This window comes from Choloepus didactylus, chromosome 8 (genome assembly GCF_015220235.1).
Source record: "Choloepus didactylus isolate mChoDid1 chromosome 8, mChoDid1.pri, whole genome shotgun sequence".
NCBI lineage: Eukaryota > Metazoa > Chordata > Mammalia > Pilosa > Megalonychidae > Choloepus > Choloepus didactylus.
In genome coordinates this window covers 25,458,263-25,485,257 of record NC_051314.1, presented here as the reverse complement: position 1 = coordinate 25,485,257, position 26,995 = coordinate 25,458,263, and the positions used below count along the sequence as shown (strand labels likewise).

The following is a 26,995-nucleotide window of genomic DNA, read 5'->3' as shown; positions in this document are numbered from 1 at the left end:
CATCAGGACAGCTTATAGCTGTTCTAGATGGACACACTCTAGTCTTTCTTTATGCTCCTGAATCCCAGCGTTTCTTAGCCTCTGCACCGTGGTTCCTGGGTTCAACTCTTCCTTCCAGAGTCACGGTGACACTTGGGAAATGGAACATTAGCATTGAAAAGAAATGTGATCCATTCAATGCTAACTCCAGGGCATCACATTAGGAGACTTCAAACCACCAGACAGAGAGCTAAGGCTGTGGGTTGCCAACTGCAGAGGAGGTAAAGGTGGATAAAAGACCTTCAAAAGCAGGGCACTAGAATACAAATATGAATTATCTGAATAGTCCTAGTGCAATATTTCTCAACACTGTTGGCATTTGGGTGAGATAACTCTTTGTGAACAGGTCTGTACCACGCGTTAAAAGACATTAGCATCCCTGGCCCCCTCCCACTAACTGCTAAGAGCACACGCCTGTCACTGTCATACTCAAAACATCCCCGCTCGCCCACGTCCCTAGGCCCCTGTGGCAGAAAGGCATTATATGAGTCTTCGTAGAGATATATTCCACTTGATGCAAAGTCTGTATTCTTGGGAAGTTTTGCTATTTTAAATTCACCAAACAGAACTCTATTTAAAGAGATACCTTCCAGGTGGTTTGTTGCTGTTCACCACATGTCTGCATCCAAAGACATAATCCACTATGAGATATTTAGTTTGGATTTTCAATTTTTGTCAGTCATTCTCTTAAAGAATGACTCATGCATCTGAAGCAGCCCAAGCTGAACTGAGAACCGTTTTCATCTATGTAAACTGCCTGCTTTGTACTAATCTCACCCTTCTTGAAATTACTTGCTAGAAGGGTTATGAATCAAAAGCTGTAATCTTAGGTGCTCGTGATTTTGCAACCGTATTTCACCAAGACATGTGACATATGTATTCACAGCAGCCAGTGAGTAATATCTACTGCCTAGAAAGATGGATGCTCACCTCCGCTTGTCATTAAAGAAGTTTGGCTTCTCGGCCTGAACGATGACCACATCAAACAGGTCCCTCCAGTCTTTTCCAACCATATACCTCATCCCTTTGTCCCTAGAACAAACATGCCACCAGGTTAGTCTAACATTAAAGGGATTAATTATTTTTGCAATGCTTTCCTTCGAATTTCCAAATGTTAAAATAAATGGAATACGAGAAGTGAACCGGAAGCTAGCAAGGAGAAACAGAATAACTTACACAAAGCTACTGGGGCTATTGGTGATGAGAAACATCTTCTTGCCATGGTCAGCCAGTTTTGCCAAGACTGCGCGGGTCTGCTCGGGGTAGCAGATGTACTTTTCTATGAGCAAGAGAAAAATTCACCCACTCATTCAGTGTGAAAAAGTCTATCTGCATCAATCTGCAAGTACTTAGAGTGGTACATCGGTACCCACTGAATCAGTTAACAAAAACCCTGCCACCTCGGTCTGCATAGAAAAGACTATGTGGCTGCAGCAGATTGTGCCAAGCTCTGGGACAAAAGGGTGAGAGGGGTCTGAGCTACAAGGATGCAAAGCTCTTGCACTGTACTCTGAAGATATCCAGGGAGCACCTGCTCAGCACATGGAATGCAAGGCAAGCTGCACGGCAGAGGGAAAGTGGGAAGTGATCTTCAATGATCTTCAAGTACGCACCAATATCTGCCTCGATGGCTCGGTACATGATTCCTTTGATGTGGACGTCTCGAATTGAATCCTGGCAAAAGATACATTTTCAATCAGTGAAAGCATAACTGAGATAACAGACTGAGTCATGGTACAACTGACCTGGCATCACAATAACGTCTGTCTTTAGAAGCTTGGCAATCCAAGCATTTAACAAAATCTAAATTCTGGTCCATAAATCACAGGCGGCCCCCTCAGGGAAAGCTCAAGTTTCCATGGTGACAGTGGCAGTTTCCAATGCAATTTTCAAAATGATCACTTGGAAGAGGCAATTTGTGTGAATAATTCTGAGTAAGGACCCAAAGTAAAATCTGTAATTTATATGCAATATCATGATCCAATGATTACAGGTCATGCAAAGGGGATTACTGCTCTCTTCAGCTCTGCACCCTTCCCCATCCCTAGACCTCAACAGCAGGTTTGCAAATCAAGAATGAGAGGCAGACAAATAATAGGATCCTCTTTCTCTCTTCAGTGCTACCCATGGGGCAAGGAACAGTCAAGGAGATCGTAGCTCAGGCAGAGATGTGGACCAGAGGCAGACAGGAGACCAGAGAGCAGAGGGGGCTAAACCCTCTGTAGGCTCAGGGGTGGGCCTGGCTCTCCACAGGCTTCAGAGCACAGCCCTGTGCACAGGAGGTACTGGGCAGGGCCTCTACAGAGACAGCACTCCTGGAGGCTGTGGACACTTTCTGGAACCGGTAGCAGTGGACTAGGCTGCAGGGAAAAGGGTGCCTTACATCTTAGACGAGTGAGGGGAGATTTGTGTCAAGGATGGCACCTACAGATTATAAACTCAACCTCATTTAACAGTGGTTAAGAACAAAGATTACAGAGCCAGACTGTAAAATCCACGCTCTGCTATTTACTAGCTGTGTGTGGCCTTGGGCACATCACTCAACCTTTCTGTATCTCAATTTCCTTATCTGTAAAATGGGGATAATAACAAGAGTCCCCATCTCAAGGCATTATTGCAAGGATTAAATTAGATAATATGTATAAAGCACTGAGAAGGGCAGGTCCTGGAACACAATAAGCTTCCACATAAGTGTTTGCTATTAGTGGTAGTGACATTTGTAGTAAAAATTGAACTTTCAAACCAGTATCTCTACTCATGAGTGGAAAGGGTTACTGAAGTGCTTCTTAAGCATTTGTGTGCACAAAAAGGAGAACAGAAACTAAATATTCAAATTTAGTTCAAATAACACCAGAGGATTTAAAATTAGTCATAAACACACAATAAAAATACTTTGGTATGTAAATACACATCTTTTAAAAATACCTAAAAATTTCTGAACAGTAATATAGAAACATATTTTTTTAAGTTTTGAAAAAAGTTTAGAAAACTTAAAGAATGTAAACAAACATTTAAATGTGAATGTGAATATAAATAAAAACATATAATTATAAACACATAAAATGCTTATATAAATATAAATAATATATATGAGCACATGATTACAAATACCTATATTCTTACATATCCCTCCCCAGCTGGACTCTGGCCTGGCTTTTGCAGGGCCTTGATGAGCATCAGAAAAAGGTGGCCCTTCCGGGAGGATGAGTTAGAGATGGCGCCCCACTCTGGGCAACCACAATCCTGCAGGCCCAGAGGTGGGCAAGGACATCACCCCTTTGAGTGAAGACACAACACCCCGTTCTGTGGGCAGGCTCAGAGGTGAGCTCGGTACAGGCTGGATTTCAGCCCTCCTCACCTCTTCGGCCTGGACTTTTGGTCAGAAAGAATCAGAAATCCAGACAATGAGTGTGAGCACCACAGTTTTCTGTCTGATTTTCAATGATCTAGATTCTCAGTTCTCTTCATTCTTCCAATTTTCAAGGTTAAACCACAAATAAAAGGATCCCCGCTGAGAAACGATTTAAAACTCCTAACCTAAAAACGAGGCTACCAATTCTGTTCCTACACTGGAAGGCTGAAAGAGAGCAGGGCAAGTCCATCCCTCACTGCTGATACAACCTTGACATCCTTGTACAGATGGACGGGTTCATAGTCAATGTTGTTTTTCAGAAAGTACTCGTTCACGCAGGACAGGAGGGTCATCTCCGGCAGGGAGAAGATGTCCATGAACTGCTTCATGGTGTTCCCGTGAGAACTCTGCAGACAGGGAGGAACGTATGTTAGCAATAGAAAGTGCCACCAGCAGACCTACAGGGCAGCAAGGCCTTAGGGGAAAAGTAGGAAGGGTTTTTATTTCCCAAGGGGGACACTGACATCTCTCAAGGCCTAAGTGGGCTATCCAAGAAAAAGCCCTGGTTTCCCCAAGAGTCACCACCCTTCCATTTCCACTCTTCCTGTGCACCAACAGCTTCCAGCTCACACTTTCATCAAACACAAGGAAAAGCTGGCAAATAGACTGCTGCCCATATAAGGACATAATAAGCCACTTAAGTCTCCTGAATTTGAGCATGTCTATGCAGCCTGTATTTAAGCTTGGAAAAGAGCCTTTCTCTGAATGCCTGCAAGTATAATACCAAGTTTGTTGGACTGACTGGGCATCTTCCGTTTCATTCTGATGATGCAAAAAAGAGAAAGCATCTACCAAGACAAGAAGCAAAAATTCAGAGAGGAAAGAGAACCAAAAAAAGTTAGAAAAGCAGAGCTTTTCCTTTAGGTATTGCAATCACATTATTCTGCAGAAGTGCCTCAAGGGAGGCAACAGCCTTGCCCCTAATAATGTAACCCAGAAAGTGGGAACACACCTGAGGATGTGGCAGCTATCAGGCACGGGTCCAGGGACACATCAGTCAGGTAGGCAGGAAAGGTTCAGGAAAGAAAAATCATGAAAGAACTAGGGGGCTCCTCCTTAGCATACTAATCTCCTCTCTCAAATCTAGGGTCTCTCTAAACACACAATCTCAGGTTTCCTTGTCAATTCTGTAGGAGCAATAGGTGATCCTAGTGGTTCAAGCTCCAATACCTACAGGTCCATGTTTCGAAAAGGAAAAAGACAAATTGCTTTAAACAAATAAAATCCTTATCATTACCTTTCCGTAAAAGTCACTCATCTGTTCCAAAGGCACGTGGGATCCCTCATACATTTCAATGACTTCTTCATCAGGGACCACACTGAGTCCTCTGAAAAAATGACAGGGAGTGCCGTTAAGAAGACCAACCAGAAGAGCAAGGATTTTCAGGTCCTCTGTCTCTGGCAGGATTTAAAATTAGTCATAAACATATGATTTCAACTGAGGTGTGAAACCCTATTGTCCTGGTGAGGGGGATGTGCCACCAGGATATGTTGCAGGGAACAGGTTAGACCTTTCCACTATTACTACTATTACTAGTGGTACTACCATCACTACTGCAGCTGCTCTAGTAACAACAGCCCTAGCAATGGCAATGCCGACTGCATGCTGGAGCTGAATGACACAGAGGCATCAGTCAGTGCTCACAACCCCAGCAGGGAGATGCCATCATTCTTCCCTACCCCCAGCTGAGCCGCCGAGGCACAGGAAGGTTACGTACCTTGTCCAAAGGGACGCAAGGAGAGAGTGGTGAGACAGGACTGGGAGTCAGGCTTTCTGGCTCTGGGGTCCCAACTCATAAACCACTGTCACACTGCCTTCTTCACCAAGGTACAAGGCATGTCCCTGAGGACACCCAGCAGGCACATGCGTCTCACCCATCTGTGGGCTGCGGTGCCAAGGGTCACATACTGGACTCCCCTGCACAAGGCCTGGGGCACCCCACCCCCACCAGGAATGATCCCAACACCCTGTGCCAGTTTGTATATTTACGTCCCCCAGAAAAAGCCATATTCTTTAATGCATTCTTGTCGGGGCAGACTTAGTGTGTATTGGGTTGGAACCTATTGGTTCAGTGTCCATGGAGATGTGACCCACCCAACTGTGGGTGATGATTCTGATTGGATAATTTCCATGGAGGTGTGGCCATTCAGCGTGGGCCTTGTTTAGTTTACTGGAGCACTATATAAGCTTAGACAGAAGGAACTCAGAGCTAGCTGGAGCTGAGATAGGCATTTTGAAGATGGCTGTTGGAAGCTAATGCAGACATTTTGGAAAATGCCATTTTGAAAAGCAACCTTGGATCAAGCAGACACCAGCCACGTGCCTTCCCAGATAACAGAGGTTTTCCGGATGCCAATGTCCTTTCTCCAATGAAGGTACCCTTTGTTGATGGATACTTTATGGCCTTAAAACTATAACTGTGTAACCAAATAAACCCCCTTTATAAAAGCCAGTCCATTTCTGGTGTTTTGCATTCCAGCAGCATTAGCAAACTAGAATACATTCCAAATATATTAACTCAGCTCTGAAGACCAGTTTCCTATCTGTAAAAAGTAAAGGTTACATCTGCCATTTACCTGCCTCGGGAAGATGCAGAATTTATAAATGAATCCAGTTTCTTGGTATAGAGGAGAAAATGTGAATTTTTTTGGAGTCTGAGTGGCCTGGATTTCAGCTCTGCCTCCCGCTGCCAGTGACACAGGCAGATGCTTTCACCTGAGCTTTAATGTCCTTCCATTTCCTCACCTGGTCACTCACTCTAGGGTGTTATGAAGAGAACAGCTGTTCCTCTATCATTTCTCTAGAAGGGAAAGCACTTGAAAAATAGACACCAATTATTAGGTGACTATGGAATGCATGGTACAGGAAACACCATGCTGTGCTATCAGAGGAGTATCAATAATTGAGTAAGAATTTTAGTTACTAACACAAATAGGTTGCCTAGCCTACAAAATCACTTTTGGAAAATACATACAAAATATAATTTATGTTTTGATATATGATTTTAATGAAAATACAATTTCAACCTCTTTCCTGCATTTTCCATCCCCCCTATTACTTTAAAAAAAAATTAGAGTAATTCATTAATATTGCACCTCTGATCTTGAGTAACTTGTCATAACTCCTGGCTTTTGAAAACAAAAAAGGCCCAGTACTTTCCTTTATCATTGCTCCAGAAATCAGATGAGACATTGGTACTAAACCAGATCATTCTAGACAGTGACCCTGGGAAGAAAGACTAACTAAAGAAGCAGCTGTCCGGCGTACACACTCCTACAGTTCTTACCCCCACAAAGGAAATACAGAGAGTGAGAGGATTCTGCAGAGCAAGAGCAATTTCCCAGGCAAGGCACACACTCAGGCCCTGCCCACTCCTTCAGAAGCCGCCGCTGCTCGTAAGATATTTTCACAGCCGAGTCCAAGTAACCAATGTCAGCTCAAGGCAAGTGAACTCAGCCTGCTGCAGTCGGCTCATGGCTCCAAAGACAGCTCCATCAGGTGGAGCACCACCCAGAACCGTGGGGACACGCACAGGCAGCCTACACCGCATCATAAATGAAAAAAACAAAAACGACTTTACCCAGCCCGTATGGCTTCCAGGAAGTGTAGAAGTCAAGGGCACAGGTGTGAGCAAGTCTGTCAGGATTCAAATCCCAGCTCCATTGATTAGAAGAGGTATTAACTCGACAGGTAACTTAACCTCTTTGTGTCTCAATGTCTTCACTTTTTAAATGGGGAGCAGTAACAGAGCCTCCTGGGGTGCTGGAGAGGACATCTGGCACACAGTGCCCACTGCGTGAGTCTGGCTAATGTGGCTGTCTGATAAAGACATGAGCTTCTCACAAGGTTCCCAGGAAGAACTCAAAATGCAGGCACAAAAATGCGACTGCAGCAGAAAAGCAGTCTCCTTCCTCCTCTGCCTGGCTGCGCTCACTCCCCCAGCCCTCAACATAAAATCCAACCCATGGAGGAACCAGGCAGGGTCTCAGGAACCAGTGAGGCCGAGGCAGGAGCCTTCTTACGGCCATTCTCTCATTACCCCTTTTGGGGAGAAGGGAAACAGAATCCTGACAATTTTGCTTGCCTATAATACTCTGGGCCCCATTCCAAGCACACTTTAGTCTTTATGACAGGCTGCCCCTGAGGCGTGAGCAGCCAGGCAGGGCTTGCACCCAGGAGTGTGACTGCAGAGCCCACACCCGCCTCTGCCGCCCCGGCTCCCGCCAGGCCCTCGTCTCACCACACGCGCGCCTGGCGCTGACACCACAGTGGACTCGAGAACCCAAATCTGTGCCTCGCTCCCCTTTAAACGCCTCCTCCACAAACGTTAGAAGAAAGCAAACTAAGGAGCCACATGGTCATGTGGCTCCCAGGAGGGGAGAGAAAGGCCATTTCCAGCTAAGAGGCTGGACATGAGCGATGGGTGGGATTTCAAGAGGCGGAGGGGAAGGAAAGTGTCAGCATGAGCACAAGCCAGGCAGCGCGGCTGGAGTGTTCGGGGGAAAGGGGGCAGGTGGGCTGTTTCTGCTTGCCCAGCCGCCACTCCCCTGCCTCTGGATGGTTCAGGAGCAGTCACAAGACTCAACTCATGCAGGGGGCTCAGTCCTGAGACTAGGGTTGAAGTTGTTGGGAGAGAAGCTCCCTCTCTCCTCTCGACAGACAGCCGGGGAGACGTAAGCCTGGGGTCACCAGGGCTCACAGAGGGGCCCGCCTGGGAGTGAGCCACCCCTCAGAGGAAGAGAGAGCCAGCAGCTGGAGAGAGAACGAGACCCAGGTCTGACGATAAGGATGAGGCCCCTGGAGCCAGCTGCACCACCAACGAGCGCTGTCCCTGGGCTGTGCAACTATGAGCCCATATTATATTTCCGATTAAGCAGGTGTGAGTTAGGTTTCAGTCATCCGCAACCACAAGCCTTAACCAATTCAAGAAGTAAAGGAGCTGTCTGTGGAAGAGAAAGCGAAGGCTTTAAGTGGGCACAGAAAACCAAGGAGGCTTGGACTTTCTTCTGGAGACAGTGGGAAGCTACCCAAGAGTTCAGAAGAGAGGAAGGTGGGGGGTGAGAGTAATGCTTTAGGTAATTCAATCTAGCAACAATGTTTAGGAAGGACTGCATTGCCAAAAACTACAAGAGCCCAGGAGAGAAGGCATACGTGTCCAAGCAAGTGAGCTGATGTTGAAACAGAGATGGCGGGACAGATTTGAAAGATCCGGTGATGGACTTCCAGTTAACCCTCACACATTTAGGAAGGCCCCACGGCCTGATGGCCAAGAGCACAGAGCCTGGAGCCAGAATGCCTGGGTCTGAATTCTAGCCCAGGTACTCACTTTCTGTGTGACGTCGGATAAGTTATTTAACATCTCTGGGGGTGATGACAGTAACTGCCGCATAAGATTATTGTGAGGATCAAACTAGTTAAATAGAATCCTTGATATTTGTTAGCTGCTGCTTATTATTACTAATATTACTGTTATCCTCACCATCACCACTATCTCCTCTCCTTCTGAAACAACACTAATATGCCATAGAAGAGTGAGTAAAGTATAAACCCAGAAGGAAAGACATCAGGAGACAACAAATTTCAACTTATTTTGGAAGACGAAACAGAGGCACCTGTCTCAGTAACACAGAAACCAGATGCCTGCAAGGGGTTACCAACAAGAAGCACTGCTTCACAACCACACAGCCAGAAAGGCTCAGCACCAGGAAGTACCAGGAAGCTACTGCAGGGTGTGCTCCAGCAAAATGAGGGAGTAAACACAGAAAAGGGAAGAAATGGGAACAAGGAAAGAGGAAAAGTGGCACAAAGAAGTGGCAGAAAAAGTACCATGCATGAGGCTTCAGAGCAACCAGGCCAGGTTAGAGCAGGAGGAAGTGGCCAACTAACAACAACAAAACCACTGCCACATTATCTAGATTATCTAAAACATCTGAACTGCTGGTGAAAACAAAATACATCCTTGATAAATGTGATGAAGCACTTGGAAAAAATTAAAGATACCTATACAGAAAACTAAACAAAGGAAAAATGAAATTATTATTAACTCTAAGAAAAAGCAAACACTGTAAAAGGAAGAAAACAAGCACAGCATTACTTGGCTGAAGAGTGAACAAAACCTGCAGAGTCATGATAATGTAAACAAGGGGCAGTGATACAGCCAAACACTGCAACCTGAACAAGGCTGGGAGAAAGAGGCTGGAGAAGGGAATGCATAAGCAAGAAAGCAAAATCCTCATCTACCACAGCAGGGATGATGTCCAGAATTCATAAATTGGGGAACAGAAGTAGGAACACATTATTTATAAACAGGAAGATTTCCAGAAAAACTATCCAGAAGAGTTTAAAGGGGTTGGGAACAGGCAGTGGGGAAGGCAGGACAGAGAACTGCCACTGTTTGCTCTGACCCTTTCAGTACTATTTGAGTGTAACTGTGTACGTTTTATTTAGAAAAAAAAATATTAATTTTAATAGAGTTTATGAGAGAAGAATCTAAACTAAGATACGCACATGTCTTTTGTAAGGTACAAAATATGAATCTAAATACAAACTATGCTCCTAAATTCCCTGCAAAATTTGAGAGTTAGAAAAGACAAAAGCCTTCATTTCTAAAGTCACAAAGATTTTTGAGCAAAGTACTTCTACTTATTCTAATAAACAGAAACAAAAAAAAGTCATCTTAATATACAAACCACCCAACCACCATGGAAGGAACACAGCAGACCCCTCACCCCAACACACACCCTCAGCCAAACGTCAGCCAAACCTCCTCACGGGGACCCTCCCCTCCACCCACCCCTCCCAGGGATCCCTGAGGGGCTCCTCCCGGGGGCTCCCTATTGGTCTGAGCACATCTCCATCATCACCTTTGTCACTCTGGACTGTAGTAGCAGTTGGTTTACTTGTGTGGCTTCCCACCTAAACTCCAGGCTCCTTGGGGGCAGGGAACACATCGTCCCCATCTTTGTAATCCAAACCCCTGGCACTAGCACAGCAGCCAGCCTCGATGAATGTTCTTGAGTGAGTGCGTGAGTGGGTGGGTGAATGAATGAGTGAATGAATGACAAGACACGCCCCACAGCCCTCATCACTTAAGGGTCACTGGGTCCTGACACCCACAGCACTTGGTTATTCTGAGTAAATTAAATCTCACCTGTAGACAGTCCCCAGCTGGATGTAATGGAAGGCATCAATCTTCATCAACATTGCCTTCAGAAACACAAACACATGCACACGTAAATAATGTACAATTTGCATATGAAAAGAGTGCCAGGTGTCGTTATCAATCCTATCAACATTAGGTTGCCATAACAAGGAAGCACAGTGTATGTTTCTGAAAGGTTACTTGCCAATTAAAATGCTGAACAACTCATTAAGGAAATGGTCAACCTACAAAGGAAAAAAAAAAAAGGGCAACCGGCTCCTCCTTAAAACATCAAAAATGACTAATGGCAATCAACAGCACCTCCCAAATAACTAAATGCATTCATGCTTTTCTAAAAATATTTAGTCTCTTTGAAAACCCTTTATCCAAAGATGTTTAAATAATTCAGGTCTGCAGCCCTCCCCCAAAATTTAAGATCAATTTACATGTTTAGCAAAGAAAAGTACTGACAGTCATTTTATTCTCAAACACCATTAAACTGTTAAAAAAAAAAAAAAAAAAAAACACACAAAAATTAAACCTACCCGATGTACATCATAATGAAGTCCACGAATTGCAAAATCTGGGTCATACTCATACTTCCTGATTTCTGCAGGATACTAAGAAGGAAGAAAGGAACCGATTTTAGTTAATAATGTACTAAGCTCAACACAATGTCCAGATTTGACCCCTGTACAAAAACCAAGGTAGGTGATGCACTTTAGTGGGAAGGTGGGGTCAGAAGGGACAGACCAGACTTGTTCTTCTGCTTCTGGACCAACCCCAGCTTCCCTGAGGGGAACGTACATTAGGCAGCAGCCCCCCAGCTCCCAGCAGCCCCCCAGCTCCTGCCAGGCCCCACCTCCTGCCAGGACCCCGTCCTACCAGGACTCCCTCCTCCCACGCCGCCTTTCTGCCAGCCCCCTACACATACTCCTGCCGGGCCCCACCTCCTGCCAGACCCCCCCATCCCACCCCTGCCAGGCCCCTCCTGTCCCCTCCTCCCTGCTTATCTGTCCAAGCACAGGTCAGGCCTTGGTCCCTGCCTCCCCATCTTAATTTTTCCCTCCTCTTCCCTCCCTTTGCCCCTAGACTCCCAGATCCCAAAGACCCAAGAAACACATCTGCTTCTTCCTCCGATTAATCACTTCCACCTCTTGATTTTAAGGCCACTCATGTGGAGGAACCGGAATGTACCCTCTGCTATTAGAAGCATAACTTTTCCCAAACTCAGTGTCAACCATCCCTTACGATCCTCTATGAAGGGACTCCAGGATTCCACCACAGCATTTCAGGAAGAGACCCCAGGTGAAAACTTTTCAAAGGGCAGCCCCCTCCATATAGCTTTTACTGCCTTTTTTTTTTTTCTTATTGTGAAATATAACATATATACAAAAAGGTAACTTTCAAATCACAGTTTAACAAGTAGCTATACAGCAAATTTCAAAGAATGTTATGGGTTACAGTTCCACCATTTTAGTTCTTTCCTTCTAGCTATTCTAATACCCTAGCAACTAAGAAAAAGAAAATTTAATATAGAGATTCAATATTCATAATCCTTTGTTAAATTCTATCTTGTCTGTTGCTACCCCTTCCTCTAGTTAAATCACTTTCCCAATCTTCAGGGACATCTAGGCAGTGACCACTCTAACCTGTTCATGTTGAAAAGGGGTGGCAACATTATGGAAAAAGGGGACACAATTGGTTGATGCTCTTGAAGAGGCTATTGTCTCTGGGTTTGGGACTTAGCTGGCATAGGAGCCTTCTGGAGGATTCAGAAGTTTCTGAAGAATAAACTTAATGAATGAAACTTTTATAGAGTCTTAGATAGGGATCCAGGTATTCTTTAAGGTTTTCAGGACTACTGTTGACTTGGGCTTATCATGCTGTGGCCATTTGGCATATCTTGGTGAAGCTTGCACAGGAATAACCTCCAGGACAGCCTCTCAACTCTATTTGAATTCTCTTAGCCACTGAAACTTTATTTTATTGCCTTTCTTTCCCCCCCCCCCCCCCTTTAGTCAAAAATGCATTCTCAACCCCTCAATGTCAGGGTCAGGCTCATTTCGGGAACCCATATCCCACATCACCAGGGAGACTCACTTACCTGGGGGGAGGGGTCCTCTCCCAAGTTGCAGGGAGGGTGATGCATTTATTTGCAGAGTTGGGCTTAGAGAGAAAGTCCACATTAGAGCAACAAAAGAGGTTCTCTGGAGGTGACTCCCAGGCATAATTATAGGTGGGCTTAGCCTCCCCTTTACAACTGTAAGTTTCACAAGAGCAAGCCTCAAGATAGAGGCCTTTACTTATAAAGTAGGGGGTTCCTAATTTCACATAGCATATATTGTGTCCATGATAATCAATCCAAATCTCAAACTAATCATTACTTAGTTGTACAATCCTCATCACTCTCCATTTTAAATAATTCTCATGAACCAAAACAACCCATAGCTCTTTTTAACCCTTAATTATTTGTCCCTAGTGTTTGTGTGGTCCTAGTAAGGTATTTCCATTAATTATAGTCCCTAACATACGATAGGTAGATTTTTCCCATATACTCTTCTGTTGTCAACTCTCTGTACCAGTGTCATACCTTAGAAGTATATCATGCAAGCACCTATCTACATTTGCAGTGCTGATCTGGGGAATACATTGCCTTTAAAAAACCCCTTGCAATCCTGTTCGCTGCTTTTGTCAGCTGGCAGCTGGACCCTGCTCCCCAACAGACCCCTGGGCTGTTGAGGCAGGAAGGAACGCACAGCTGGCAGGTTCAGCCTCCCCCACCTTGGCCCAGCAAGGGCCTTTCTCGTACATGGCTCCAGCTCCAACGCTCTGTTTCAGAACATGCACGAGTTCTGGAGACGGCCCAGCTCCCCTGGCCTTTCCCTAGTTATTAAACCAGTCCTCCCACTATGTAAAAATCCCAGCCCTTCCTTATCTACCAAACCAGGAATCCAATCCCACCATCCACCCTCCCCAAATCTCAGAACACCAGCTATCCCACTGTTACAGGTTGAACTGTGTCCCAAAAAAAGATCAAGATATGTCCCAACCCCTGGGCCCATGAATGTGACCTTATTTGGAAATAGGGTCTTTGAAGACATGATTTGTTAAGATTAGGCCAAACAGGGTGAAGATGGGCCCTGATCAAATAAAACTGGTGTCCTTAAACAAAGAGGAAAATTTGGACACGGAGACGGACAGACACAGGGGAGAGGGCCATACAAAGATGGAGGCAGGAAGTGGAGAGCTGCAGCTACCAACCAAGGAGGGTCCCAGGCTGCGGCCAACACACCAGAAGCCAGAAGAGGCAAGGAAGGTTCTCTCAGGTTTCAGGGGGAGCATGGCCCACCAACACCTCGATTCAGACTTTTAACCCCCAGAACCATGAGCCAAAATATTTCTGTTGTTTTAAGTCACCAAGTTTGTGGTACTTTTTTACGTCAGCCCTGGGAAATGAAGAGGGCCCCTGAGAAAGCATCGAAGTGCCTGCCCTGCTCTGCTGCTAGGGTGCGCTGCCCCCATGCTGCCCCCCACGCCTGCTCTGGCCCCACAGCTGGTGTGCGGTGGGCAGGGAGCAGGCTCAGGCCTCGGTCCACGGCCTCCCTCCGAGCGCAGACCCGCAGGAGAGAGCCCCCAGTCTGGGGAGGCGGCACCACTAAGCCCTTCCCATCGATGTAAAAGTCTGGACAACCACAAAAACTCACAGGGAACCTCTCTCCAGGGCTACATCGCGGATTCTTCATGGCCAGGGTCACATCTGTGTGAGAACGTTTCCTGGGACCACGAGGCTGACACATACGTAGCAAGTTTTCATGTCAGGCAGCGGGAAGCACTGACAGACATCACATTTGGGCTCATTTATCTGACACCTGCCACGAGGTGCCAAGAAATCACTAAACTGATATTCCCACTCACGGGTGTTTCCAGGAATTCTGAACACTGAGCAGTTCTTCGTTTTTATTGACATCCTTGCCACAGTCTACACAGAACCAAACATACAGTAACACAGTTCTGGAATCGCCTTTCAAGTTCAGAGTGATGAATAAGGGGTGGGAAAGGGGAAATTTAAAATAAGTCATTGAGAAGGGGTGTTTTTATTGCACATTTACTATATACCAGACAAGGTACTAGGCACTTCTGCAACTGTATTTTATTTACTCCTCACTATACCAGCATGGAGGAGGCAGGGGATAGCACGCCCTTTTTACTGTTGAATGATCTGAGGATGAGAGTCAAGGAACTAGCCCTGGGTCACACCGCTGGACAGTGGTCAGGCCAGTATTTGAATCCAGGTGTGCAACGCACCCAAGTCCACTCCCAATATCACACAATCAATGAGCCGCCACGCTAGACACGCACGCCTCTCGGCCATCACAGAGCCTGCCACCTCAGAGACACTTGACAGGTACTGAAAGGTTAGGAGGAACATACCGGCTATTTTAGTTGAGAGAGGGGGCATGAATAAGAGAGAACACATGCTCCCTACACCTAAACTGTTGGAGCACCGGGAAGCCCTTTCTTTGATGAGGCTCATCTGGACTCCCTGGTGGACACAACATCACAGTGAGACCAACTCCACACGCACTCACCTTCCTCTTCCCACCCCCTCCCTCTTTCCGTTATTCTCGGAGTCACTCCCGATACATGGGCAGTATTTTCCAAATGGTCCAAATGGTGGTGGAGAACCTGGGCTCTGGAGCTAGCTCCAGTCATCCCGCCCTGGTCCTGCCGTATGCGAGCTGCATGACCCAAGAGGCCCTCTGTCTCTCTGAGCCTTGGCTTTCTCCTCTACAAAGAAAGACTGTGAGGATGACAAGAGCACCCCATGGGTGGGAGTGGGGAGCTAAGTTAGAAAAGGCATGGAGGAGTCAGGGCAGGCCCCGGCACACACACGGTGCTCAACAAGACTGAGCTGCCTCACTGGATCGGGGTTTAGACCCACTCTACCAGGCCCAGCGACTTCCCTATAGGACTTTATCCTTCTTGGGCCTCTTCCTGCACCTGTTCAATGAAATGGTTGCACTGGGGTGGTCTCTAAGCTCCACCCCTGCCTCACAACTGTGTGATTCCCCACACAACCAGTCAAGTCAAGAAGGTCCTCATGATGGGCCCTTTTCCATAGATGTGTGTTCTTGGCTTCTAACACACACAGACACACACATGGCATCTTTGGGAATAACCATTAACAGTAACGTCCAGTCCAGGCAGCCAGAGCTGCTCACTTCAGCTAGTTGGTTACACTTCTTTCCAATGGCTCTATGGTAGAAACTTTCCACCAGTCTGCAAACCAAGAGCCACTTAACTGGAAGTGCAATGAAGATCACTGGTGCCCCTAAAAGCAATAAGTAATGTGAAAGATAAAAGATCTTTACTTGGGATTTTTATTAAAATTCTTAGTTAGTCCCAATCTGGTTTCCTTCAGTACCTGGATTTGTTCCAATTGCAAGTGCAAATTGGGCGGGCTAGTATACGCTGACAAAGAAAGAGCAACACATTCCCTGAAAATGCTAAAGAAATCTCCCTACAGCATCAAGGAAAGTTAATACTAAAATGCTACAAAGAACATAGGAGTTTCATGTATGTGTAATTCCTATAATCCTGCAGTTTAGCCAGGTGCCCCCTTCCTGGCTAATTACAGATCTCTGGGTTCAGCTAGTCACCTCTGCATTACAACACGGTCCAGAAGTCCCTGAGGTCCAAGTGCCTGTAAAGAAAGCCATTTTACAGAGGTCTCAGTTTGATATTTAAAGCACCTAAGTTATAAGCCTAATTACATTCAGAGCAGAACGGCATAAAAACAAAGTGCTCCAAAATCTGCACAAAACATGAAGCTAGGGTAAGGTGATTTGCATCCGAGTGTGCCTCCACATGAAGCACTCTCACTTAACTGCGGGATTCACTGACATATGATCACTGAGCCCATTCTTTGTGCCAGCCCTGGGAATATGGCAGGGAACAAAACTAACGAAGTCTCCAGCCCTAAGAGCTTCCATTCTATCATGGGGAGGCAGACCACAAATAAGCAAATAAACACATATAATAATATTTTATAGTGATAGGTACTATGAAGACTGGAATATAAGAGCTCATAGATCTGGAAGCAGTAAGGAGCAAGCCCTCGGGCTGCCTGGGGGAAGGAAGGGTGTGTCACGGCAGACGAGGGCAAGTGCAAAGGCGCAAAGGCAGGGATGTGTTTGGCAGGTTCAAGACAGCAAGGAGGCCAGTGTGGTTGGAGCCCAGTAAACAAAGGCAGGTGGGAGGAGGGAGGTCCGAGAGGAAGCTGGGGGCACTAGAAAGCCTTGTCTTTAATCTCAAGTGTAATGAGAGTGATGTGATTCATGTTTCAAGGCTCACTCTTGTTACCAAATAGAGAAGATTAAAGGGCAAGAATAGAAGCAGGGAGGCCAGACGGGGCTACTGCACCGTCAGGTGAGAAGGGATGGTGGCTTGGACCAGGTTGGCAGCAGTGAGAGAGGTGAGCAGTGGGTGAAGTCGGGATGTATTTTGAAGGTAAATATCTTTTGAATGAGTGAAAAGAGAGCTTACAGCTGCACAGCGTGACTTCCTTGGAGTACAGTATCGAAAAGGGAGAGAGAATAACTTTACAGTGGAGAAACCTAACTCAGCCAGGTGATCAAGGTCAACATCAACAGTGAAAAGTCACGTTGCTAGTGTTTGCCCTTGATACGAGGTGATGAGGATGGCACTTTACCTCTGTGTCTTCCTCTCAAAAACCCGTAACCTCAGGGCTCAACATCAGACAACCCCTAATCAAGGGACTCTACAAAATACCTGACCAATATCCCTCAAAACTGTCAAGGTCATCAAAAACGAAAAGTCTGAGGAACCGTCACAGCCAAGAGGAGTCTAAAGAGACGTGATCAAATATGTGGTCTCTTGGATGGGATTCTAGACTGAAAAAAGGACATTAGGGAAAAACCAAGGAAATCTGAATAAAGGATGGACTTTAGTTAATGATAAGGTATCAATATTGGTTCATTGATTGTGATGAATCACCACACTAACGTAAGACATCAACATTAGGGGGACTGGGGGCCAAGTATCCAGAACTTTCTGTGCCACCTCTGCGACTTTTACATAAATCAAAACTTCTCCAAACAAAAAAATTTATTTAAAAAAAAAAAAAGGAGGGGGAGAGCAAGGGAGCCCACAGTATTTTTTGAAAGATGGGATGTGGAGTATAGGAGAATGCAGAGCATCACAGCTGCTGTTAGGTCTCGAGCTACCGGGTGATCAGCAGTGCGAAGTAATGAGATGGGGAACACTGAGGAAGGTGCAAATTTGGGAGATGGAAAAAAAGAATTCTAACATGCTCTTCTGTTCCTTGGGTGGGCACATGGAAATAGTTATCACCCTCTATTAGTTATTTCCATTTCTGTAAAAATCTGTACTTTTTTTTTTTTTAAAAAAAAGATAATTATGAAGGAGCTGGAGCTTCTACAATTGCTTTTTTGGAAAGACGCTAAATTACAGATTTACTGTGCATCTCAAAAGCAGATGTCTTTCCATCTCTACAAGTACATAAAACGCATTTAGTGTTGGCAGTAAAAATGGCACTAAATTCAGTGCATCTTGGATGAATTATTTTGTTTAATCAGAGCAAGAGAAAAATCTGCATAAGCATAATTGACTATTAATATGCTTGATATAATTAGTTATAATTTATTTCTTTTATCCAAGCAATAGTCATAATGGGAATGAAATGTCAATGATCTTAATCTAAATGCTTTTCTAAGCATAATGCTTGCCCCTTTTATTTTTCCCATCTCTTTCATCTCTATCTTCTCCCAAATTTCATAAATTTTTTATTTTCATGAATATTTTATTTTCATCTGAACAATAAACTTATAAGGTAGAAAGGAAAGGCGCTATTATCTCTCCAAGAGGCAACGTGGAGTAGAGAAGAGAGCATATGTGCCTTGGAAACAGACATCTGAGTTCAAACCCTGGTTTTCCCTCTTACTGGCCTGTGGCCTTGAACTCGTGGCTTAACTCTTTGAGCCTCAGTTTCCTCTACTGTAAAACAGAGACAATATCTATTTGATATTTTTATTATTAGAAATAAGAGTAATAGTAATAAGCTAACATTTACTGAGTGCTTTTTATGTGACAGATACTTTACATATGTTAACTCATTTAATGATCACGATAATGCCATAAGTAAAGTACTGTTCCTATGCCCATTTTACAGGGGGGGAAACTGATGGCCAGAGAATGTAGGTGAGTTGCTCAATATTATGTAGGAACTAAGTGGTGAAAGCCAGTATTTGAACCCTGATAGTCAGCTCTTGAGCCTCTGCCTTCAGCACCGAGCAAGCAATCAGTAGACAGTAGGTACTGTTAGCACACGGCCTTTCCTTTTATAAATATCGAAGTCACGAAAACCACTGTCAGAAGACCCGGGGCTAGAATGTCAACACCAACCCAACACCCTGTCAGCTCAATCTCCCAAAGGGTGGAGAATAGATGGTGTCGGCTGGCGGATGGGAGAGAAAGGGCATAACCACCTCGTTCTTATTCTCCTCCCTCCTTGCAGTCAAGGGAAAGGACCAGAGATTAGACGGAAGAGAAGAGGGCCTTCTGAATAAATGGAGAGCTGTAGCTGGACAGCAAGTGGCTAGATGGTTTTGTATCTGCTAAAGTGCCATATCTAAAGGAAGCTGACTGTTGGATTAATGGCAGAAGGGAAGGTTATTTTCAGCAAATGCCATTTCTGCATTTGGATGAGGATGAAACGGGTTGCTTATTTAAATCCCCTGATAACAAAAACCTGAGGGTCAGGAAATATACTGGATCAAATGGTCAGGATCCAAAACGAGCAGAAACCTTGGCATGGCGTCCAGAACGAAGGAGGTGACGGTGTCCCTCTGTTCCACATTAGTCAGACCCTAGCTGCAGTAACATCTTCAGTTCAGGGCCTCACATTTGAGAGGCCAAACCAGAGAACACATGAAGGAGAATGACAAAAATGATGGAAAAAAAAATGGAAAACAGGACAAATAAGAATTGTTTAAGGAACTAAGAATGATCAATCTGGGAAAAAGAGACATCTTGGAGGGCATAATAAGGCTGATCTATCTTACACCCAGCCTGTTATATCTCTGGTACTCAGTCAAGTATAAAAAGAATAATTTTCATAGTTTGGGTTTCTAGGTTATTCACACCCAACCACCCCAGGCCTGCATTAGCTGGCAAACTCCAAGACTCAGCTGAAATATCACCTTCCTTGTTTCCCCAGTTCCCTCAAGCAGAGTAAGTTGTTCCAACCATCCTCTATGCGTCCCTGACTCTCCTTTCAGATCTCTGTAGAGGCTTCCACAGGGGGCTTCATAACTTATCTCCCCACATGACTGACTCCCCCACTAGCCTGTGGTTCTCCAAGAGCGGTGCAGACACTGTGTCCTATTCATCTTTATCCTCCCTGCTTCTATTACAGGGCTTGGCACAGAGGATGCACATTAAAAAGGTTTGAAGAATGACTGAAGAAAAGAGAATGGACCAGTGGTGAAAGTCATATAAAAGGAGAATTGTTCAATCCATGGAAGAACTTCCCAACCATCAGAACAGCCTTACGGGGTTAATGTGCTCCAGTCTGAGATGGAGATTCAAGTCTCGCTTCCAGGGATGCAGTGGGAGGATTCACAAAGGGGATGCTTCTTGTCCTAATTCCTGAAATGCGAACTCAAACCAGACTAGAGGAAAGAATGTGGGTATTGGGTAAGCACTCAACAATGCTATGTTTCATAAGACATTTCAAATATCCTTCATATAAGAAATCAATACAAAGCAGTGCTGAGAGTAAAACACTGCCCATTATGTGAGGAACTCCTTCTAACCACAACTCCACAAGCTGCCACGTCACCGGGCTGTGGGAGAAAACGATCTCACTGTTCTGTGTTGTCTTCAGACATCTAAAGATTTAAAACAAACAAACAAACAAACAAACAAACAAAAAAAAAAAAAAAAAACCACCAGTCTTCCAGATAGAATCATTTGGAATGGAACAAAATCTACTGATTCACTCAGCAATAATTCACTAAATGATTTGTAAGTGACAGGCATGGGGCCATGTCAGGTCAAAGCTGTTCTTCAAATGTCTAAAGGGAAAAGTGGAGTAAGACTGAAACGGTCTCCGATCTTACCCGGTGTTCGCTGATGAGAAGATCCCGAGCAGCGTTAAATATCAGCGTGTGGAGGTGCTTGGAATAAAACACCAAGGTGTAATCATAATCAAAGCCATAGATTTCAATGTCCGACAGGCTCATTTCATTGTTTGAGAAAATGGCATCTGGATTCAACAAGTTGCTCATAATTGAAGGAACCAAGTCTAGAAGTAAAGAAAAACATACATTATACCGTATATTAAATAAGGGTTGGTATGATTTCTAAATAAAATTAGTACACTAAAATGCAAAATTATTTGCTTCACCTTGAAAACACTATGCTCAGTGAAAGAAGCCAGTTACAAAGGACCAATATATTGTATGATTTCATTTATATGAAATTTCCAGAATAGGTAATCCATAGATGCAAAAAGTAGATTATTAAAGGGTGCCTAGGACTGGAGGAGAATGGGGAGAAAGAGGGGAAACGGGGAGTGACTGCTAATGGGGACGGGATTTCTTTTCTGAGGTGATGAAATGTTCTAAGAGCAATTGTGGTGATGGTTGCACAACTCTGAATATACTAAAAACCATCAAATGATATCCTTTAATTGGGTATGCAGTAAATTATACCTCAATAAAGCTATCCTAAACAAAGAATTATCTGCTTCAACATCACAAAAAGATTTGTTTTGCTTAAAAATAATACATGCAACTTATAGAAATTTCAGAAGGTATAAATTATAAAATTTAAATATTACACATCTCACCACTCTGAAAAAAAATTAACATTTTGTATATTGCTGCCAATATTTTTCTACATATGTATCTCACATAATTGACCTCACACTGTATATAGAACTTTGCTAAACTTAATATTCTATCATGCCTATATTCCCAAATCATTAAACTTTCTGAAAATATGTAAGATTTTAGTATATTGCTGTACCATAATCAACTTATTACTCTGTTACACGTTTAGGGTTTTTTCCCCCTATTTTAATAAAAATAGCAATGCAATGAGCATCTTCGTATGTTAATCTTCGTCTGCCTTTCAGAGTTTCTCTTTCAGAGGGTTTATTAGAAATACGATTAACCCCAGCAAACAATCAGGTCCACTGGATCTGATGCTAGTTTTTCAGTTTCATTTTTGAACAGTTCTAATTACTTGTAAGGATTGGTATTTCATGACTTTTATTCTTTGTTAGAGATCTTCAAAAATCTCATTCTACCTTAAATTAGGGTCCTGCCCAGCAGCCATCCTCCAGCTCTCACCTACCCCCATCTCCTTTTCTAATATGTGCAGATGTTTCCATCTGTTTATACTCAGCTGCCCCAGGCAGCCCCAGATCCTCATCAGGTGAGAAGTCTCAGTGGCAGGGCTCCCTCTCCACTGAGTATAAACACCCGCCCTCAGACAGTACAGATTTGTCTCTCCCCTCCAACATGGAGGGGGGCCTTGGACCCTGACCCAAGCAGTCTGCCTTTCTGGAAGACCGGCCACATTGGGATCTCTTCCTCTGCTCCTTTGGACCCTCTGTGTTATGTAAGTAATAAAGCAGTCATTTGCTGAAAATTTCCGCTGTGCCTGAGCCTGTGTTCTCATGACGCACGGTGTAGCAATTCACTCCACAGAATCCAGTGGACCCTTCTAAAAAGCTAAGATGCAATATGGGATCTTGGTGATCTTATTTTTCCTACACCCTGAAACATCTTGCTATTTTATCATAGGAATAATTTCATCATCACCCATCAATTATTCCCACTTAGGCTAAAAAAAGACTCAAATATGAGAGCTGGGGAGTGCTGGGAGGGCCTAAGATGGTACATTTATGAAATAAGTAATTGCTGGTTTTCTCACTGCACTGCTCAAAGCACTGCATCATTTCTCAAGAAGGTACAAAAGAAGTCTGAAGATACCATCTTTGCAGTCATGATGAATGGAAAGAGACAGCAGCTCTCTAGAATCTCATGATCGTGGTCAAATTAACCATATCAGTGAAATTTCAAACTATATGAGTCTTCAATGACCATATCCTAGATGAAATTTAGGATGGTACAATATTTGTAAAGACAAAAATATGACAAAAAAAGACAAAAAAGGAAATATGGAAAGAACCTCCTTGCACAATTCTTTACAACAAGAACGTGGACCTCTTTTGCTAAAAGGATATGTGACAGTATTCTTTCACCTCTTATGATGTTTGTGCACCAAAATTTACTCAAAACAGCTCATTAGTAGACAAATGGCAAAGGCAGGGTATATTCTGGAGAGAGAAAACACAACCACGTGCACACAAAAATTGGCTGTCCTTATCTTACCACTCCTACACTAGGAAGGATAACCTGGCCCCATGATAATAGCTAGTATTTATTAAGCACTTACCATGTACTACATACACAAGCACTTTACATTATCCCAATTTTATAAATGAGGACGCTTGAGGCACACAGAAATTGCAGTCTGCTTAAGGACACATAACCACTAAATGGCCGAGCTGGGATTTGAACCCAGGAAGTCTAGCTCCAGAGCCTATGCTCTTAACTTCCTCCCCCATGATTATGGGAATTAACCGGCAGTTGGGAAGAGGTACTTTTATTCCTAAAATCAAAAGCAGCCAATCTATCATTTTGGTGATTACCATAGTTTACTTTTTCCTTTCCCTTTGCTCACTTTCTTCTGACTACTAACGCTCATAGAATCAACTTCAGCCCCAAGGGACCAGGTGAAGTACTCAAGAGGCATGTTTCTCTCCCAATGGCATCTCCAGTCAGGGAACTTGAGTGCAAGGACAAGATTTGGTTCCAGCCACAGTGAGGTGTTCTGAGCACCTTCTCAGAAAACTCCTTGCATCTTTGGAGCATGGATCCCTTTGAAAACCTGACATTAGTTATGAACCTTCTCTTCCCAGAAAAATGTAGATATAGATTTTATATGACATTTCAAGGAGTTTGGCCCCTGAAACCTATCCATGCCTCAGTTAAGCCCCCACATTACACTTACTTAAGACCAAGCCTTTCTATCCCCACACAGAATTTCCAAGACAGTGAAGGCAAATGTATGAATAAACAAATTAATTTTGCTCCCATTGACAACCTAGATGTGACTGAGTCTACTGAAATCCCTAATAGTCAAGATTCACCCATAGTTCCATTTCTTCACTAGTTTCTTTTGTCAAAATCCCTGAGACAATAACTTTGGCTTTTATTTTCCTTTTGCAAAAAAAGAGACAGATCTGAGGATGGTAAACAGATGATGACATTCTAAGAAACATGAAGACAGGTCACAAGAACTGGGTCCTGAAAAGGGGGAGAAGCCAGCTGCCCCAAGCTCTTTGGTACCTAACTCCAAAAATCTTCTGGCCTTACGTAATCAATGGGCCACTGGAGATGGTGCTATTTTCTGAATATGATCATGTCGCATTGTCCACATGAAGCAAGTGAAGAGGGATCACTTACAGGGTGACCAAAAGCTCCACATTCACAAATGACCTTTCCAAGGGAAGTTCTAAAAGCCTGTTTAAATGAGAAGTTTGTAATTTGGAATTGTGATAAACTCTAGCCCCCTTCTACTACCAGAGAAGGAAACCTACTCTGGTAGTAGAAAGGGAGGTAGGAAAAAAATACTACAAAAGAAAATCACTACTGGTCAGCCCATCTCTGAAGGCTGCCCTGTAATTCCCCCACTGGAGTGAAAGCCTGAGGTTTATTAATGACACAGACACCTTCAGCTGAATGCCTGGATGGTTAATTTGTCACCCTCAAAAGAAACATGAGGAATGACATCAGAAGCTTAAAAGTGATCTCAGCACCCCATGCAACCATTTCAAAAATGTTGCAAACAACATGAATAATGACAAGGCAGAAGAAAAGAATGCCACCTCCCCACCAAAGGAGCAACAGTCTCTCTTACCTTCAGGTTCTCAAGTATAAACCAAATGCCCTTTCACTAGTCATTTATGGTTTTTCCCTAAGCAGAAACAAGAGTGAGTACAAATTTAGAAAGTGAATTCCTTTTCTACATGATGGATGATGACAGCAACACTAAATAATCAGTGAAAAAAAAAGGGCAGGGGGTGGGTGGGAGGAAGGCTCTGATGCTCGTTTAGTCACGCTCTGCCCACAACACGGTTCCCACGCAGCCGCTCTGAGCTGGGAGGCGTGCGGCGGGCACCTTCCATATGGGAAGGCAGCAAAACAGGAGCCCATCGGCATGCGCAGGAGTTTCCAATCCTTTATCTGCAAATCCCACAGAGCACTGGGAAATGCTGTGAGCCGCCTATAGGAAAAACTTAAAAGCTGTCTGTTCTGCTTTTTTAAGACCACCATAGAAGTAACACCATACCTTGCCTAAATTTCAATTTTTACTACTGACAGAGAGAGAGAGAGAGATGAAGGAGGAAGAGGAGGAGAAGGTAGCAGTGGTAGAGGAAGAGGAGGAAGGGTGGGAGGAAGGGAATAAGGCCAGGGAAGGAGGGGGAGAGAGACACTATATGAATGAAGTCAGAACTTAGGTACAGAAGTCAGTCATTTTCCACCCATTCAAGGAAACATTTAAAAACTGGGTAAAGATCTGAGCTCGGGAAATACAATTTTGGGCAAGTACTTCATCCCCTTTAATGTCCAGAAATACTTAACAACCTCCCTTAACAAAGGCCTCGAGCCCAGCAGGGCCCAGCACTGTCTAGAGCAGAGTCCAAGGTTGCATTCCAGAAATCCATGCCCTGAGTTGTGTCAAACAATGTTGCAAATGTTCTCATAAAGGCATCATGACTTTCATTCAGCCTTCTGGTACACAGCACTGGGAAGCTCAAAAAGTTTGCCAAATACATTACTTGGTCTCAGCATGAACCCAGGGAACCAGTCAGATAAAGACAGGTGGGGATGTAAAGGATTGGTGTGACGGACTCAGGTCCTGAGTGCTTCCTTGTGATAAGCGATAGTGGGGGCTCTGGTTGTGATTGCACACCCAGTGTGGGAGCACCACCTAATGCTCACACATCCTCTCTTTCCTGGCACATGGGAGGACTGCAATCCCCTCTCCGCGCTACTCCTACCCACCCCCCACGCCCAGCTCTGAGCAGCTCGGCCCATAGGCATGGACAGAAATGACATGTGTCACTTCCAGACCAGAGCACCCTCCCTTACCCTTCTGTGACCGTCCTGGAAATATGTGCTATGGAGACACCACAAGACGGAAGCAGCCTGCAAGGCCAAGCCACCACGTGGAGGGCAACCGCCCTGGAGTTGCCTGAGTCCCCAGGAGACTTTGCATGAAAGAGAAATAAACTTGTGCTGAAATAAGCCACTGAGATACTGGTGCTGCTTGTCATTGAGGCGTAACCTAGCTTAACTTGACTGATACACCTTCTATTCTTCCAGGACCCTGCATTTCTTTTTTTTTTTTTTTTAATTCATTTTTACTGAGATATATTCACATACCATGCAGTCATACAAAGCGTACCTTCAGTTGTTCAGAGTACCATTTATATAGCTGTGCATTCATTACCAAAATAAATTTTTGAACATTTTCACTACCACACACACAAAAATAATAAGAATAAAAATTAAAGTGAAAAAGAACAATTAAAGTAAAAAAAGAACACTGGGTGTTTTTTTGTTTTTTGCTCCCATTTTTCTACTCATTCATCCATACACTGGACAAAGGGGTGTGTGGCAGGACCCTGCATTTCTTTAGGAAATGTCCCCTCCCCACATTCAGACTATACGGTCCTGGTGGGGTTCCATCCCTAACTCACTCCACAGGAAAGCATGTGGTCCAGACCTGGTCAATCAGAGCACGTGTATTCCTTTAACAAGAGTGATTAGTTTGGGACAGGCATATGACTCCAGTCTAGCCAAATATCATATTTTCCCTGTAGCCAAAGTTAATCAATGATTCCAATCAAGTGAATCTCGGGATCTGCAAGGGAATTTCAAGGAAAAGGCACTCTTTTCTTTCAAACTTGGACCTAAAAGGATAGAAATCTGCAACTGCTAAGGGGCTACTACATGGAACCTGAAAAAGACACCAGTGGGAAGGACAGCAGGGTCAAGAGATAGAGAGAAACCACCTAATGCCATCATCTGAACTCCTGGACCAGGTTATGGTTGATGCCAGTCCCACCTCTGGATTTTTCAATTACATGAGCCCATAAAATGTCTTATTTTTTATTTTTTCTTAAACTATATCATTTAGAGTTGGGTTTTCTATTGCTTACAGCTGAAAAGAGTCCTACCTAAAAAAAAAAAAAAAAATGCATTTTAAGGTTATT

At 44.2% G+C, this 26,995-nt stretch overlaps 1 protein-coding gene across 1 annotated transcript in view; it reads right to left on the bottom strand.

Moving 5' to 3' along the window:
- Positions 1 to 26,995, bottom strand: part of NT5DC3 (5'-nucleotidase domain containing 3) — a 68,754-nt gene that overhangs the window by 19,142 nt on the left and 22,617 nt on the right. The window contains 8 exon segments of the mRNA XM_037847176.1: positions 970 to 1,071; positions 1,216 to 1,318; positions 1,653 to 1,713; positions 3,661 to 3,798; positions 4,689 to 4,779; positions 10,603 to 10,658; positions 11,139 to 11,213; positions 20,760 to 20,944. Of these exon segments, the coding sequence (XP_037703104.1) occupies positions 970 to 1,071; positions 1,216 to 1,318; positions 1,653 to 1,713; positions 3,661 to 3,798; positions 4,689 to 4,779; positions 10,603 to 10,658; positions 11,139 to 11,213; positions 20,760 to 20,944 (811 nt within the window).